Source organism: Corvus cornix, chromosome 3 (assembly GCF_000738735.6).
Source record: "Corvus cornix cornix isolate S_Up_H32 chromosome 3, ASM73873v5, whole genome shotgun sequence".
Lineage (NCBI taxonomy): Eukaryota > Metazoa > Chordata > Aves > Passeriformes > Corvidae > Corvus > Corvus cornix.
Genome location: NC_047056.1, coordinates 46,504,683 through 46,522,694, shown reverse-complemented (window position 1 = coordinate 46,522,694; position 18,012 = coordinate 46,504,683). Strand labels below are relative to the sequence as shown.

Genomic DNA, 18,012 nt, shown 5'->3' with positions numbered 1-18,012 from the left:
CCCAAATACAGGTGAATGATGGCTCACCCTGACAGCTTGGGAAAACCTATTTCTCTGCTTGTCTCCCGCTCCCGTCAGAAGTACCTGGAAGGCAAGAGGGAAAAATAAAATGCACTAATCTTAGATTCTGGAGTTGATTCTGCATGCCCTTCTTCTGGGTTTTTTTGGTCAACTGACAAGCAAAGCTCCACCACTGGCTGAAACACTGCCATCATTTGCCATAAGAGACGTAACTGACCTAAATAATTTTGCTTAAAATATATATAGATCCTTATGTAACAGGCACCAAACTACTCATAAGGGGAAAAAAAAAGTTACATCTTAAGATAAAGGTGAGCTTTAGAGGTTGTTACCAGCTCTTGAATAGGTACACCATATGGCACTCCAAACATAGGGTAGTATTTTAGGGTTTGTGGGTTTTTTTCCTTTTCCATCCCAGAGATAATGCAATTTCTCAAAGGCAAATTTCTGTGTGGAAAGGGAGTTATCACTTGATTGATGAGCCTCAACATGACCAGAAGAGGTGCCTGTGATGGGTCTTGAAAGAAGCAGGAGAACTTAGATCACAGCTAGCAAGGGAGGGCTATATCCTTCATGGCACTACGCTTGCAGGAGCCCTTCGCTGTCTTCCCTGTCTCTTGCCCAAATCTTCTCACAGTTCAATGTTTGGAGACTTTTTTTTTTTTGTAGCTGTTGCTTTAGAGAATTAGTGTTTTGCTTTGCCTTAGCTGCCTAGGTGTGGTCAGGCTCCCTGCTCAGGACTCCTGAGCACCTCCTGTCACTTGACTCAAAGGGAGCCTAACATTCACTTCCTCGAATGCCCCTCTCTTCATTTCCACCCATCTCTTGGCCACTCTCCTTCTTTGCAGGTAATGCATTGCCCAGCACCCACCTGAACCTCCTCTGCTTGAGGCACGGCCCAGTCTCCAGCTCCAGCTCTCTCAGTCTGTTGCTGCCCGACTGTTGAACCATTGTACACCAGAGGCGTACGCTGTGATCCAAGCATCTCCCCCTTGTGGAAGCAATCCAAGAACAAGATGAGTCTCTCCGAGTAGGTGAAAATGCTGTAGGTCAGACGGATGCAGTTACTTCTTAAAGTGGAGAGGTGCTACAGGACAGGAGAAGGGAGGAGGACAGTCAATGTTAAGCTCAACCACAATGGGACTACCATGCTGGCAGGACCCCAATTTGGGGTTAGTGGCAAGTGAAATTTCTAAGAGCTTAAATTTGAGCAGCAGCTGGGAATAAATGAGACAACAGTGCTGACGCAATAGGCACCCTTTATCCTCAGAAAGACACCATTTTTTGAAGCAATGGACTTACTATTGGATGCTTTTACAAGTAGGTTGGATGAATATCATACACTGGAACAGATGGGTCTGTCATAAATGAGAATAGCTCAGAAAACCTGTTCTTTAATGAGAATCCTCTTGGTGGGTGGCAGACATGAACGGTGTGGGGCATGGTTTTCTCTTTCCTCCCTTTGCTCACTTGTTTACACTATCTTCACCAGTTTTCACTTATTCTGTCCATAGCAGTTTAAAATTTGTGTAACTGCAGTAACTGGTATAGTAGATTTGTCACAAATTTGGCTTTGCTTTTAACCTAGAGCCTGCAACAAAATAATTGCAATGCAATGACTTGCTATATGTTCTCTCAATGAAATTAATATTTGCTTCCAACTTTTTAAGCTGATCACTGAAAAACTGGGCAAGAAAAAAAGTCAGTCGGTGGAAGATGCCTCTAATTATTATTCCTACTGCCACAGTTGGTTAATACTTAACTATGTTTTGGAAGTATTTTGGGGTGATGAAAGGTACTTTAAAAAAAGCTAACCACTACAGTGTCATGATGTGACAAAGTACCATGCTTCTGAAAGGCTTTAATTTGCAAGAAAAACAACATGAATCCTCTTAGCTCCTCATAAAAAACCCAGATTGTTCTTGTCAGTAAGTCACATCTGCTGCTCAGGTATGAAAGTCCTTCTTTTGCTGCTGCATTTAAGTAACAGTGAGCGATACGTGGTGTTGGTTATCAACAAAGGCTCAGAATTTTGTCTGTGGGAACTGTTAAATTAGGGCCAACTCAAAGTGTAGAGTGCTTGATGTTGCAGTAAAGGGGGGGGGATTGCAGTAAATGAGGGGAGTGAGAACTTCTTTAAAACACACCCAAACAAACAAACATTGGTCCCGAATTCTGTAAAAAGTTGAGTGTGCTGCTAAAAAAAGCAGAAGTGAAACTTGTGTTTGGAGTCCCCCGTGAGGTTCTGTGGGTCAGCTGTGGTACTGCACATAGTGGGCTACTGTGCATGGAAGTTTGAGACAGGCTGGAGAGAAGCTATATAAAAGAGAGACATGTTCAACCAAGTAGGTTGGGTCTGAGGAAAATGAAAGAAAAATTCTATGTAGTGGTTCCATCAGCAGCAGTCCACCTTTGACACTTCTTCAGGGAGACAGAGGCTCAAAATAACCTCTAGCATACATGCTGCAGATCCTGTAGAAAGGGTATGTATGTATGTGACAGATTTAGCAGGTTGCTGGACAAAACACATGCATATATATAAAAGGATTATAATATGCAGAAATTACTTTTCAATGCATATTTTTGCCCTAATAGCACTTTCTTGAGACTGTTACTTCAGCAGTGTTAGTAGGACCAGGTTGCTGGTCCTATGCAAGACTGGGAGGCATGCACATGCTGGAGAAGTGAGTTTTACATGGTCTCATTGGGTAAAGGATGCTGGAGCTCTCCCTACCACCACCTGGAGAAAAGGAAGTATATACATATAACTGGGAATTACTGTCTCTATCTTTCTAAAAGGCAAGCAAAGAGAGAAGCCTTGTTTCCTCTGATCTCTTCACAAAGGCTCTTCCTTGATCACAGGAGCCAGAATGGGATGTGGTGCTTAGGGAGAAAACAGTTTGTACCACACTACTGCCAAGACAGAGAGTGACAAGAGAAGGCAGTTATTTCATTATTATTCCTTTTATTTTCATATAAATTAACATTCTAAAAAAATTGGAATAGAAACACTAAATACAGTATTGCACATAGTGATCTTTGTTAGATGATCTATTATTTCATTTAGTATAGTAATATACATACTGTAGGTACTGAAGAGAACAGGAAGGCTACAAATGAAAACATGCTACTGTATCCTTGCACTTAGGAGCAAAGTTAGGAGGAAAAGACTATTGTTTACATAAATACAAACATGGATTTGAATCAGTGCCATTAAAATAGCTTTATTCTTTAAAGATTTTTTTTTCCATAAGTTAGTTGTAACAGCAAATAATCTCTTATTTTCTCTTCCCCAAATAGTAATGTTACTCCCATCAACACAAAATTTTAGAATTCCATTCTTGGTAATTTATATCCCTGCCAGAAATTATTAGTAGTACAGATTTTCATATAGGTTTATCAGCAACAGGAGACTTGCTTTTCACACAGTGAAAAAAACCATCTTTTCTAGTGCTTGGTATATGTGAAGAATAACAGATTCCTGAGGTCATACTTTGCACTTCCTTTTACGACACCCTGTAGAGTATATTAGCCTCTGAACAGCTCGGAATGTCTCTTGATGTGCTAGATTGGACAGGGAATAACACAACCCAGCAGGTTAGAGCTCATCTGCCTTACCCCAGTGTCTTTCAGGCTCCAAATCTGTGAGCACATGCATCCAACTGAGTTGCACGCACGGTCTGGTTTCAGGAAAAATTAGCTTTGAAAGAAAAATGTTACCAATTAAGCTGGTTGGTTTGGGGCTCTTAAATAAGGACTGGATGAAGGGATTGCTATCAGTTGAGCAGTTCAAAACTGATACAGCAAATTCTGGATTGCAAATTGGAATTAAGCACGTGGTCTAAAATGGAAGCCCTAAGTCTTATATTTCAATCATTTAACTCCTAGTCAGGGACACTGAAAGCCTGGAGGAAATGTCTGTAATTCAGTTAAGTGTGAAATTGATGTCAATTAGTTGGTAGTCTATGTTCTGTCACTAGAATTGGCTACTGTTTTCCATAAATGTCGTCTCCATGTGCATCTTTTAATGGCTCTCTAAAGGAGTTTTAAATTAACTGTAAAGCTAATTCCAGAAGGGAAGTCATGTACATATGGCCAAAAGCCTGACTTAAGTGATCCGCAGTTAAAACTATACTATACCTTCTAAAGTTCATGTAAAAGTATTAGCTGCTTTATATATTAATAAACTATAATAGCCAATTTCTCATACTCTCTATCATAGTTCTGTGCTTTTCTGTATTTTCCTGCTTTTCACTTTTTTTTTTTTTTTTTTTTTTTTTTTTTTTTACGATGCTGGATTTCTGACCCCCGTACCACCTGGCATTCACTATCTGGCAAAAGATGAAGTAAAAGTATGCTGCCTTATCGATTTTAAAGATAGTTACAGTAAACATCTTGTTCCACAAATATTTAGTCATGGAGGGCAACCAAACAAGTTGGGAAAGCATTGATTATACTGTATAAACAGCACTTAACGATTCAAAATACAAACTACAAATGCCAACATGAAACGGATACAAACAATTCACTAGGAGTAACATTTCTTTCCCTAATCTAAGTGCAGTGCCATGAAGTATTTGTGTTAGATGTTGCCAGTAGGAATGGAAATGTTTTACTGTACCAAGTAGTATTCTTATGAAGTTCAACTTAATGCAATTTTCAGCATGTTCGGAACTGATGCAGATGCCGCTTTTTAGGCATGCTGACTTGTCCTATTTGTAATATACCATATACTTTACAAAATACCATTTTCGAGTGGCAAAGGAGATACAGAGTACAGGGAAGGTGTTTCAAGTCCATACCTAGTCTGTTTCTGGGCACTCCATTAAAGTGATTACATTCGTGAATGAATGTACAGTAACACATCAGTTGGTGGAAAACTCCAGAGAACAAAACGCAAATTTTAAAAGGTCAAGGAAGCAAATGATCAGGATGATGTAGTTTCCTTCCCTCAGTCCCCACCCACAGGCATGTTGAGTTTTGGTAACCAGGTAACAATGGCTTTTGAATTTCTTCTCTCAGATTTTCATACTTATCTTTGCTTTCTGAAAAATAAAATAAATTTAAAAAAATAAGGAGAAAATTTAAGTGTACACAAAACCACCTCATGCAAGTATGAAAAGCATAGAAATACATAGGCAAATGTTTGACTATATTTACTGTAGAACTGATTTCACAAATAAACTGAAGCTAGAACTGAAGTAGACTACAGCTGTACACTGCTTGTCAAATATTTTTGTTTCCTTTTCACTCATCAAATTTTCAGTAAGACTGAAGGTCCCTGTTTCAGTGCAAATAAGAACTATACAGGGATAATTAACAAATAGTTATTTCTTAAAAGAAATCTCAGTGTCTTTATATACAGCAGGCTATAAGTTAGATGGAGAAATCCAAAACAATGTTTATTTTGGGGGTTTTTTTGAAATAACAGGTTGATCTTGTTTTACCTAAAATTGATAAAATGTAGTTTATAATTCCTTACCAAGCTAGTACTCCATTTGCATTTCTTGTGGCACTAACTAGTCAACTCTCACTAATCATTCAAAATAAGGAACAATAAATGCAATATTACTGCTTCCTGTGTCAGATTATGTTAGTTAGAATACAGTAAATTACCACATGCTTCATCTACAAGATGTGTCACAGACAATATGACTACACAGCCATGACTACGAAGCACAAAAGAATTAAGTCATGTCTTGGGGTGGCGGGGGTAAGAGGACACAGGCACATTAAAAAAATCTAATATTTTTAAAACATAAATGATGGCCAGTTGCTACAGCTATGATTTAAATGTGAGGTACCAGAATAATTTTTCTGTAAAATCAGTCATGATCCTCCCAATGGTTAGGCAATCATAGGGGCAAAGTTTCATTGAACGGCCAGAATTACTCCTCTATTATCACAGAAGTTATTTGTTTTCAAAAGAGTGGTGAAAGCACAGTATTATCTTTTTCTAGTGTTTCTATTCCAAACAAATCCATATCAGTGGATCAGAAACCACTGTATTCGATACAGTGATCCAGCTTGAAAAATGTGTAACTAACAAAATTCTTCCTCACATTCCATATCTGTAGAAAAGAGAGTGAATACAGACGGAATAAGCTGGAAGACCAGACTCGCCTTTCTGCCTTCTACGTGCATCCCACACCAAGACTGGGAACAACACAGATTGGCACGGTGGGGCAATAATAAACTGCTCTTGCTTGTGCTACATCTATTTTGAGGAGTAATATTCATAGGCAGATTTCAAGTTTGTTAATCTAACACCTTTAAGGCAAATGTCAAATATTAAAAAAATAAAAACAAAAAACCAACTCAGAACAAAAACATACATCAAGAATAACCTACCTATAAAATGCAAAGGGTAAAAGGTAGAATAAGTGATAGAAGTATTGCTACATTTTTTACTTACAATTCCAGAGTCATGTTTTGGTCTTATATTGTACAGCGACTTCCCCTTTTTCTGCCTGCAGACTTCCTCTGCTTCTTTGACTCTGAAGAGAGACAAAAATCTATAAATACTCCTGTAGACCAACAATATTTACAAAGACAATGCAGTACATAACTCACAAGTTAAGGCCTGAGGACACAAGTGGATAACTTTATTCTCCATCTAGTCATTAGCATGCTCCACAAAATAGTACTTGCACTCCAGGGCTTTTGTAGCCATATCTGGCATTTACGTGGACAGGCATAATCAATTGCATAATCAATTCCAGTTACAAAAGCAATCAGTACTTTCTGCAGCTGAAGATTCAAATGTATGAGTGCTTTCTGAATGTCACTGGATGACATGAAGTTTACATTTCAGAGCATTCATGCAAATATTGCTAAGAAAACTCCTTTTTATCACTGTTTAAAATAACTCTTCATCCATTCTAACCCTCGGTACTTCAGCTACAGTTTAAACAAAGTTTCTCACCAAGCTATGTTCCCTCCCACCCATTTTTGTTTGTATTTAAAATGGCAAAATAGCTTAACCTAAATTTCTAGTCTTTACTCTCCAACTTAAAAAAACAAAAAATGGAAAATTTCCATGGAATAGGATGTTTAAACCAAGGTGATGCATGTCACTGCACCCATCTCTTTAATTCCAAAGCTGAGGAACCTCAAGGCTTACATGACCACTGGGGATGAATGCGCTTGGGCTGCTTGGATAAAGAGAGGAGCAGGTTCTAAAAGTAAGGGTCCACTTCTTAGTGCTTCCTGACTTGACAAACACTACCAAATCAGGAACTTGTGAAATGCCACCACATTTTTGGTGAGAAAATGTCCTTTTTTGTCATGCAGATAGGAAACAAACTGTGAAAGGCAGAGGACTACATTCAGACTACGAACCTGCCAGAATCAAGCTGACAGATTCAATGTCACACTGTAAAGTATTTCTTTACCATTTTCACTCATTTTATAGATCAACCTTGTAAACACACACGGTTGCTGAAACACTGACAATACAGATTTATGTTATGAATTCTCTAAGCTTCAAAGACTTACATAAGCACTTTCTATAAGAACATTAAATCATGTGAGATCTGTAATTTTTTTTTTAATGAGAGATGATAATTTTATTGCTAAATAAGAAGTAGAAAACAAAAATGTATGTCCTATATTGGCTTGATCTTGCCAAAAAAATGGACTTGAGATGGCAGTTAGTCTGACTTTTCACCATTATCCAAGAGTGAAAAAAAGAAACAAGAGTTAAATGATATTAGGAAATCATATGTCCTTGGCTGGTTCCTTGCGGTTCATCTCCAGACCACTTGTATGTCTGTTATTTCACTGAGGCTACACACGGCAATGTGAGAATCAGACTTTGTGTTACTATTATTTTTGAATATTTTTATGAGTGGTAAGGGCCAAGATTTTGAAAATAAAACTCCAGCTGAGTCTGCTAAGCATATTATAAAAACTGCCTTCACATTCATCTCTCCTCTATTCAACTTCACCAGACACACCTTGTTCTCTTCATAAGTTTCAAATTTATACTTTCAAAAATTAATTTAAATGTCAGTTCTTTTCCAGCACATCCACAAGTTGCCTTCTCCATTTGATGGCCTTGTATGTTGTCAGTGTGGGGAGACCTTCATGTGCACAGGTGGGGGGGGGAGCTTTGAAACCTGTTATTTTCAAGCTGTAATGCTTTCTCTGACCGCAAATCAGATAGACTGCTGCAGCATAATCCAGAACAAAAATGTCAAGCAGCCAAGTAATTCACCTTTAAAATGTATTTAAATAGATTCAGTAAAATTGGCAGCCAAAATGTGGTGATAGCTTCAAATAGAAACTTATGGGAATGATGCAGAATGAAGCAAAATTCAAGGACATTTTCTTTTCCCTACAACATTTTTTCTTCTGCTTCATGTCTACTTTCCTCCAAAAGAGGAAAAATATCTGTGACATTGATCTTCCCATGATCTTTTCCAAATACTCAGACACACTCTAACCTATCAAAAGCCGCTTTACAAAGTCTGATATAAAATAACACATCTATAATGTAATTTCCTTTTTTTCAAATACAAGTATAGCTGTCTCCCTTCACTGGTAGACATCATTTAACTAAAAAAATGAAATCTTACTTGGGAGTAAATTAGTATCAAGTCCTAGGGAGCTATTGAGCTCATCTAAATGATGGTTTTATCGAAGCAGTGTACTATATGCAGGTATTCCAACTACTCAACATGCAGATGGCAGCATATGTAACACACAAAAATATTTACCAAACCAGTTCACACAGATCTAGATGTTATCCTTGGGAAATGACAGGGAATCTTCAATTCCAGTCTTTGTCCCACCTAAATATTCCCCTTCCAGGATGGATTACCCACTGCTGGCTAACGTACCAGGTCACGAGACAACACAGCTCCCTGTGGGTCTCATGTTAATTCAAAACAAAAATCCTCACACAGTAAGGAACGCTTGATAATGCAGTTCTTTTCTACAGAGCAGGTCCCATTAAGTGTCACTGTCAGTGTAACATCTCTACATATTCTGCTTCAATTAGAGAAACAGCTGTTTAGAGAAAGGCTGTCTCTGTTTGAAACAGCGAGATGTTAGTAACACGCCACTCTGTGAAGGAGGAAGTCAGAACTCCTGTGTCCCTTAGATAGCACTTCAAAAATGATCCACAACCTCCAGACTGATAAGTGACAACCTTAAGCTTGTGTTACCCAAATTTCCAGGATTATGTAAGAGGTGCTGGTCTCAATAGTATGGTTGTGGTCCTCAAGGTTTTGGGAGCTTTTATGAAATTCCTTGGAGTTTGAGCCTCTTTATTCATACCAAGGGAAATACAGAAGATACATTACTCCCTAATGTACTTAAAGCTGAGAGCTAGCAACCACTTAGTTCCAGTTCCAACCATATCACTGACTCACTGTGTGGGTTTGGGACAGTTCACAGCCTCCTGGCTCGCATCCTGCTCTCTGTGCAGGAAGATCCAAGCAGTTGGATAGACCCTCAGTGAGGCCCATGTGACCCATACACATGCCTCTTCAGCAAGAATGCCCTGAGAAATGTAAAGATAGCACACCAAAGGTTTGTTTCAAGGAGGCTTAGCTTGTGACCATGTTAAATCTGGAAGCATGGAGAACTGTATAAATCTACAGCTGTATCTGAAAAAGAAAAGCCAGCAGACTGGTGAAATAGAGGTGAAGGTAACCATTAGCCTTCCACAGGGCTAAATCATAAACCAGTGAAAGTGATTATCAATTTTTACAATGTGCAAGTGTATTTTGTGAAGGCTGATTGTTCAGCTTAATTAAGATTTTGTTAAATGTAAAAATAAAATAACTTAATCCTTCTGGAAGAGGAAAAGGATGTGTTTTGATAGGAGGATCCACACTGTTTAAACTGTGTGATGTAGAAAAGCAGATAAAATGTTACCTTTAAAGTAAGGGCAATAGTCTTACTTCAGTTGGAAAATAATTGCCACTGGCAAGTTTTTGTCATCTTAGGTTTTCTCTATTGGCCATGAATGTTTCTTCATCTTTCCATGAAACTAAAAAGACTTAAGCAAAACCACATTGCTTCTGTCAGCTCATGCCTGGTTCAAGTCATATTTCTCACAGTGGCAAGCAAATCCCTGTGTACCTTCCTCTTGTTCAGGCTTTTCCTGCACTACTTCCCACTGACATCAGTGAGACCCTGATCAGCATGGAGAGGCAAGATAATAATCTGAGAAAAAAAGCTGCAAAAATTGCATGAACACTACTGATTATGGGTTAACTCAACTCAAGACTGGGTTAACTCAGCTGTGGTGCATTGATAGAGCTTTATGAAGAAACAAACGGATCTAATTCAATAATGGGTGGAGGAAAAAGGATGTTTGGAGAAAACAACACAAGAGTCACAACAGTCACAAAAGGAGAAGTAATAGCATACAACAACGTATTTCCAAGCTCCAGGCCAAAATGACACTACCACTGTGCCAATGCAGAGGTCAAAGAGCAAAAAAACAGTTAAAAAGACATTCCTAGAAAAGGGGTGGGTATTCAATTATCAGGCCCTGTGTGGAAAGATAGGCTGCCACTGGGGAGACTGTGGAAGAAAAGTCTGAGGAAGGTGAGTGTTCCCCAGTTCCTGAGAATTACGACCCTTAGGCAAAGACAGGCATGTGATAGATTGATTTATTGTTCTGAAGATCTGTTTTTACTTTAAGCTATTTAGTTCCACACTACTAACACTTTTTGTTAGAGAGGCTGTGCAGTCCCCTTATAGAGCCATCACTCTCAATGGCAACCAAATCCTTAGAAGTAGGACAGATCTTCAAGGCATGATCTGAGAGTGGTAGAGGAAGATGGATGTGGAAAGGATGGATGTGGAAAGGACATGGTGTGCTTGGTCACTTGGTAAGTGTGATGGGAATGCTTTGCAAGCTTGCAGTGTGCCAAGCTTCTTTGCTAAACTGATGCTCAAACTATCCCACTTCATACTTTTCAAGTGCTTCTCAAACTCAAATTTCTTTCAGCAAACTGACTCGGGTTCATTTACTGTCGCTCCCTGTCCCATCTTATGCCAATTCAGGCTCAAAAGTCAGCATAGCAGTTTGACAGAAAAGATAACATCAGCTGTGTTACCTTTAGCAATTTTTGCCTCTTATTCCTTTCTCAAGTAATTTCTTGATTTTGTCTTAGTGAGAACATAATCCTAAAAAAACTAGTCTTCCCAGCCTAGACAACCAGAGAGTTGATTAACTCTCACTTTAGTAATCTGAGGAGCAGAGTTATTCAGGCCTAGGGCAGATTCTATAAATACTTGTTAAGAGTGTTCATCACTTGAATTTCCTTAAATATTAAATTTAGCTAAAGCATTTCTAGCATTATTTTAGACAGAATATACTTCCAAACAGCCTCAACAGTCAGAAAATATGTAGGGAACATACAACATTGGGCAATCCATGGATCAGCTAAAAAAAATTTAAACAAAAAATCTACAAGGGAATGAACAGACAGTCACTTACAGAGCCTAAGAATTATGCTCCTGAAATCTGTACTAAATAAGATTGAGTCTATCAATTGTCACCTGTAACAAAAGAAGTAGTTTCTTATTTCCATCATAATAAAAACTCTTCTCCAGCACTATCACCTCCTCATACCTCGTATTTATTGTGAGACAAAGATATAAAAATTATTAATAAGTATAAAGATAGCCTGTAAGATGAATAAGCAAGTTACACTTTGGCATGCACACAGGAAAAAGAAACCAGACATGCTTAAAAACCCAAAAGACAGAGTATTTTTATCTACCTTCTAGACCAAAAGCCAGCCTGGCCATAACCTTATCAAGGCTTAAAGACTTTCTGTCATCATTCAATCCATTGAAGGAGTAGCCACTTCCCTGCCACTAAACATTAATAATTTTGTCTGAAGTATCAGTGGCAGACAGATTCATTTCCTACTGGCTCCATCTAGGCTTGGTCGCGCTACACTTCACCAGCGAGCACTATGACATGACAAATGTAATCACAGTGAGAGGACTGGAAAGTTATGCCTTAGATAATAGAGCTGCTCACAAAAACTTCCATGATAAACTCAGACAGATATTACTTTTACAGCTGACAGTATAGTTCATGAAACCCAAAAGACATTTTTCTGCAGATATTCTGTGTTTTTTAACACAAAACAAAGCTGAGGCCAATACTCTTTATACTACTAAGTGTTTATTATCAGTTAAATAAAAGGAGTGTTGCCAAAATATTTTATGTAGCTTTGTCTGGGTTGAAGACTGAGTTAAACTTGTTTACAATAATAATAGCACCTTTACATATAAAAACAAATAAAAAATCCTCCACTAAATTATCACATGCCAGACATCTTTCCGATTTCAAGGGCAGAAAACTTTAAAACTCTCTCCTTAAACTCTGCCAGGGTGATGTTACTATATTTTATTCATTGACTAAAATACTGAAAATATTTTTTGCTAAGGGAGAAACTGAACCATAAAACCCAGAATGGAAAATTACAATTCCCAACATAAAAGTGGAGTAAAAAAATTTAGACCTTTTACTTTCATGCCAATAGGGTTGAAGTCATGACACAGATATGATTCAGTAACTGACTGCAAAGACCTTATTCAGATATGAAGTACATTGTAATGTACCTGCACCCCTCAAACAAACTGATGAAACCTAACCTCTGCCTACCAATAGAGAAATAATGTATTGGACTATCATGACAACCCTGCCAGCTCCTTGCATGGTTAATTCAAGGACCATGAGGCAGACAGTGGCTGTTGGAAAGACACAGTGATTAATCATAATTTCACTCAGAGGACCACAGAAAAACCAATTAAAATGTTTTAATCTGGCCACTTAACAAAAAAAAATAACCTGTAGCAGGACCCTAAATAACATACCTCCTCTGTCAACACTGTAGACTTTGGGGAATACATTTCAGACTTTTTTAGTGTTCATCATGTCAAATGGTCCTAAAATAAAGCTTTGAGGCCAACTGAAATGAAAATCAGACTTTCCCATTTACAGAGTCTCACTGCAGTTCACCAAACACTTAAAAATATTCTGAAAGTATTTCAATTCAGAAATACTTAGTTTCACTTTGTTCTCTGGCAATCATACTCTTGGTGATCTAGGGGTTCGGGTCTTATCTGTGCAGAGATATACAGATGTGAATAAATACAAAAAAAATGAATACTGTGCAAAACATGATTTAAAAATTATAATTTTGACATTAAAGAGAATTTCACCTTGAAAATGTAATGAAATAAAAAAATTGAACTGTTAAGGATGGCTATATTTCTAATAAAATGAGAACATACACATACCCACTTAAATACATTTCATGACCTTTGTAAACAAATTGTCAAAGTGGCCAGTATTTCAGGCTGTATCTTCAGGCAAAATGGAAATCACTTTTCCACAGACTTTACATATCAAGACTGAAATTAAACTAAGAAAAGATAGTTATCACCTTCCACTGTTTTTCTTGCAACTGAAGTCATGTTGCTCTCAAAGAAGCTGGCTACATTTGGGCTATTTTGTTAGGAAATTCAACAGGAAATGATAAGGGAAGGGAAGAAGACCAGAGGTGAGGTAAAACTTGTAATCAGCTAGCAAAAGAAATTAAACTCATGAGTGAACAGAAGTGTGAAACTCTGTGTTAGCTGTAAAACATTTTTAAGCAGCAGATGGGGTAAATGAAGGCAAAAACCCCAATGTGTAGAAAACGATACAAAAAGTCTCAGTAAACAGACTACATGGAAAAGAAAACTTAAAGAGAATATGGAAACATTCCCTGGACAGAAGAGTTGCTACACTGGGTATGCTGGGGCTAGTACATTGGATAATTGGTAGCTACAAGATTGGTAGTACAAGCAAAGATGAGAATTGAGTGAATAGAAGAGATTAGTGAAGAGAAAATTTAAAAAAATGAAGTCAGCTGAAGAGCCACAACATTAAGGTATCTCCAGTGCAGGAGATGGGAAAGTAAGAGGCTTTGAACTTTGCTGCATGAGGTAAAAAGTGCCCATCCATCATTATGTAGTGACTCAAAAATGACTGCAGACACAGTAAGGTTCTTCTCAAACACGTAATAAAACCCCCTGATGTTAGACTATTCCCTATACTGATACCATAAAACATGCCCAGAGCCATGCACTTACACGTAATGTATGTTGCCATTATGCCAACTCCATGCACTGGTTTAGCAAACTGCCCGTGAGCAAGGAAGTTCACATCTTCAGTAGTTCAGGGTCAGTCCGGGTTACAGTAGCTTTTAAGCCTTTATGACCATCTCAAAACTTTTGGGGACTAGTATTTAATGACAAATGCTGCTCATTTGTAAAACATTACAATGCTTTATTGCACCTCAAATGCCAAAGTGATCATTTTGCCTGGGAATGAAAACACTAACAAGTACAAAAAGTGACAGGTCTGTTTAAAATTTTTAATTATGTAATTATTTTCACCAATATGCAAGTATTTTTTGAATATGTTGGCCCTGTTTTCATCATAGGCAAATGTAGTTCTTTATACAAGAAGTGGTGAAGAGGAAAAGGTTGAAAAAAGATGGAAAAGATCGCTACATGGTAGGAATGATGGTATCCTATATCACTGTGGCTTTAACTATCCCACCCAATCTGACATTACAGCTATGAAAACAGTCTGTAAACTTAATTATGAAATTATGATTGGTATCCACCTTCTTTTATGCAAAACATACATACTAGGATGCAACGTAATGTGCCAGCATGATACACCACCATCACCAGATAGATGCTACTGAAGAGCCCTTCTGCTGTTTATGTGGGCGCCATTCTGGAATCCAACATCACAGAAGTCACAAAAATTAGGAAATATTGCACATTTGGAACTAGTTTTTTACTAGATCCTTCACTATGTTTAATATTTGTAAGCACCACTTGGCTCATAGCTGCAAATGGAAATATTTTTCCTGTCCTATAAAACACAGAATTGCTTAAAAATGTTAGACTAAGGTATTCAAAAGGATTTTCCACCAAAGATCCAGACTGAGAAACTTATCTCCAAATGCTGCTTTTTTTCCACAAACTTTCCTCTCAAAAGCAGTGCTAAGAAATGAAAGTTCTGTTCACCTCCCCCTAACCAAAACACAATGGTGTATTCATAAAAAAAAAAAGACTAATTGCCAAAAATGCACAAGGAAGAAGAAAAAAAACCATACTGAAATGTTGAGCAACCTCTTTATCTGAACAGCAAATGGTCTCTTTTTGAGGTATTGCCTCACAGGACTGTTCCTAGCTGCTGAATCTTTGGTGTGTCTAGGCTTTTTAAAGTAGATTTTCCAGGGCCCATAACAGTATATTGTCATCAGAAATCTATTAAAGATAACAATTTTGAAATACTCCCAAAAACTGAAGATCCATTAATTATTCAATTCAATGTCATGTAAAACTGTCTTCTGTTTTGAAATGTCATTATGAGTCGTAAACCCAAGCCTACCAGCATGCAGCTCAGTTAGTTAGAGTGTAATAAACACATTGAGATTAAAGCTCCCAACTCAGAAAATGTATCTACCCATGACTACTCACTAACATAACACTTGGAGCTTTTAGCTGGCATTACAGAACCATGCCAAGCAAAATGTTACCCCACTAAACATACTCCACATGTTCATCATTTCCCTCTCATGTTGCAACTCCATGTACATTTTTCTTCTCTTTTCTTCCATCTCTGCATTTCTTTGCAAGTGCCTATTCCCATGTCCCTTGATTTCTCACTCTCAAGTCTGACTGACTGGTTCATATTATAAGCGTTAACAAAACATCCCTTAAATTGGTCTGAGAGGACATTGCTCGTGCAATGGGATTTAATGCCCTCCTCTGCAAGCAGAAGTGGCAGCTTACCAATATGCTCCTTGCTGTGCAACGTACAGATATCCCATGCCAGACTTTAAATTGCTCAACAGCAAGTTTTAAATCATCCTGCCGAGGAGTCTGTAGGGAGACATACCAGTCTTTCTGCAGAGGGAGATCAATGAGCTGTGGAGACATGCTGGCCAGGAATCTCCCTTTCATCTAGATATACACAGTGTGACACACCAGGTGCCAGCTTAACTGCTATTCTTACGGGAATGGGCAACTTCTGCATTTGAGAGGCGAGTGCATTTTTCTGAGTTTATACATTATTTTTAATGTGTCAAAGATTTATCGTGGGAGTTAAAGGGTTGAATAAAGTCAGCCAAAAAAAAATTCTCAAGCTTAGTGTGATGCAAGATATCAGGGGCTTACAGAATTTTACCATTGTGTTGATCTTGATTATGAACTCTCCTCTGCTGGCATCGCTGACACAGCCTCTGTTCAGCAACATGACTCTTAGTAAAGGCAAGGGCCACACTGAGCTTATGAGCATTGTATAACTTATACGTACATATACATTTACAGGACACATATATCTGCCCCTCGCTCTCTCCTCCTCCAGCTCTCCCATCTAGAAATACAACTAATATAAGGTAAATCTTCGCTGAATTGCACGGGCCCTCTAGAATAGCAAACAGTCTGAAGAGAGGGAAACACATCCAGAGCCGGAGAGGACCAACAAGTGTAAGCACCTCACTCATACCCAGAAAAGGGAGGATGGAACTGTGGCCCTGCATATGAGTTTCTGCCATACCATTCATCTGTTCCTAGGAAGGTCTGATCTGGTATCTATGACATGATATTGATACTAACCTTTGACAGCAATGGTGAGACTTTTTCTAAGTCTAAGCCCTGCCTCACCTGAACAAATGAAATAGAGCAGAAGATTTAAACTTGATGAGGCAAGTAAAAGTTAAAATTCAAAACAAAAATCTACTTGTGATTTTCAGGATATATCATTTTTCAGTCTTAATCTCAGTGATTTCCTGGACTGAAGTTACGCAGTCCTGTCTGTCCCTCTGGGAGAACCTCCTTCAAACCACCAGTTCCGAGCCTGGATTTGGATCTCCCTGCTGTTCTTCCAAGGGATGTCCCAGTTTCTTTTCCTACTGTAGGTCCCTCTCACTGTCCTTTCCCTTCCCTGTCACATCTTGCACCTGCAGCCATTTTGTACATTATACATGTTCAGTTCCTTTCAGGCTAAAAACACCCTTGCCCTAGAAGGGACAAGCTGGCAGACACCATGTTTTTCTCTGCTGCTTCAACACATCCTCTTAGTATACACATAGATTGAACTCAAAGAGGGTCAAATGATCGTATCTCAATCCCATTCTTCTCTTAAGCTTTAGATGTTTAAGGAAAATAGGAGGAAGAAGTTTTGTGCTCATTTAGTTAATGTCTTTTAAAGAAAACTATTTTACAGTGAGAACCCTCTGGAGGATTTTTGGGTTAAGGAAAATAGCTTAGTATTTTGAAATAAAAGGACATTTTTCTTAAATGCTTTTCTGTAAAATACACAAGACTAAATTAACCTATGTTAACTAGGCAGCTAAATCCCTGCATAGCAAACCAAAGATATTATTTAACTTTCAAATCTGTTTCAAAGAGATACACTTAATTACATAAAATTAATTCATCCAGTCAGTAATATGAAATAGATCCCCAGAGATCTGCTGTACTGTGTTAACATTTGCACCATGCTCTTGCCATGGTCGCAGAATCCAGATTTTTTCACTGTGAGACTGCTTGTTCCAAAATGTACCCACTTACAGCAAATATATATATGGTATATATGACATTGACTATATAGATGCCTCAGGAAAGTTTTCAGTAACTTTCTAAACCAGTAGTCAGATGTCAGTGACAATCACATAGGATGAGTATATTTGAAAAAAAGGGCCTGTTCTTGTCAATTTACCTAATAACAGGCTGAAGTAAATTTAATGAATCTAAAGCTTCAATCCCATCAATGTTCAGATACAGCTTCAACTGGAGTTGCTAACAGTTGTAGGATTATATAACAGTGCTTAGAATTTACATGTTTGCACTTGTTTAATTTTTCCTTATATGACATTTATTACTTTTTAAACAACTGATTAATTCTTGGCATAATTTTTATAAACAAAGGGTGACCACAAT

General features: G+C 38.0%; 1 protein-coding gene across 5 annotated transcripts in view; it reads right to left on the bottom strand.

Moving 5' to 3' along the window:
* Positions 1 to 3,892: 3,892 nt before the first annotated feature.
* The window catches only part of FMN2 (formin 2), a 166,759-nt gene continuing 152,639 nt past the window's right edge, over positions 3,893 to 18,012 (bottom strand). For all 5 annotated transcript variants that reach the window (XM_010398951.4, XM_039569096.1, XM_010398968.4 and 2 more), the window contains 2 exons: positions 6,437 to 6,518; positions 3,893 to 5,066 (listed from right to left, as the gene is read on the bottom strand). In XM_010398951.4, the coding sequence (XP_010397253.3) occupies positions 5,040 to 5,066; positions 6,437 to 6,518 (109 nt within the window). In that variant the 3' untranslated portion in view covers positions 3,893 to 5,039. The remainder of the gene's footprint in view (positions 5,067 to 6,436; positions 6,519 to 18,012) is intronic.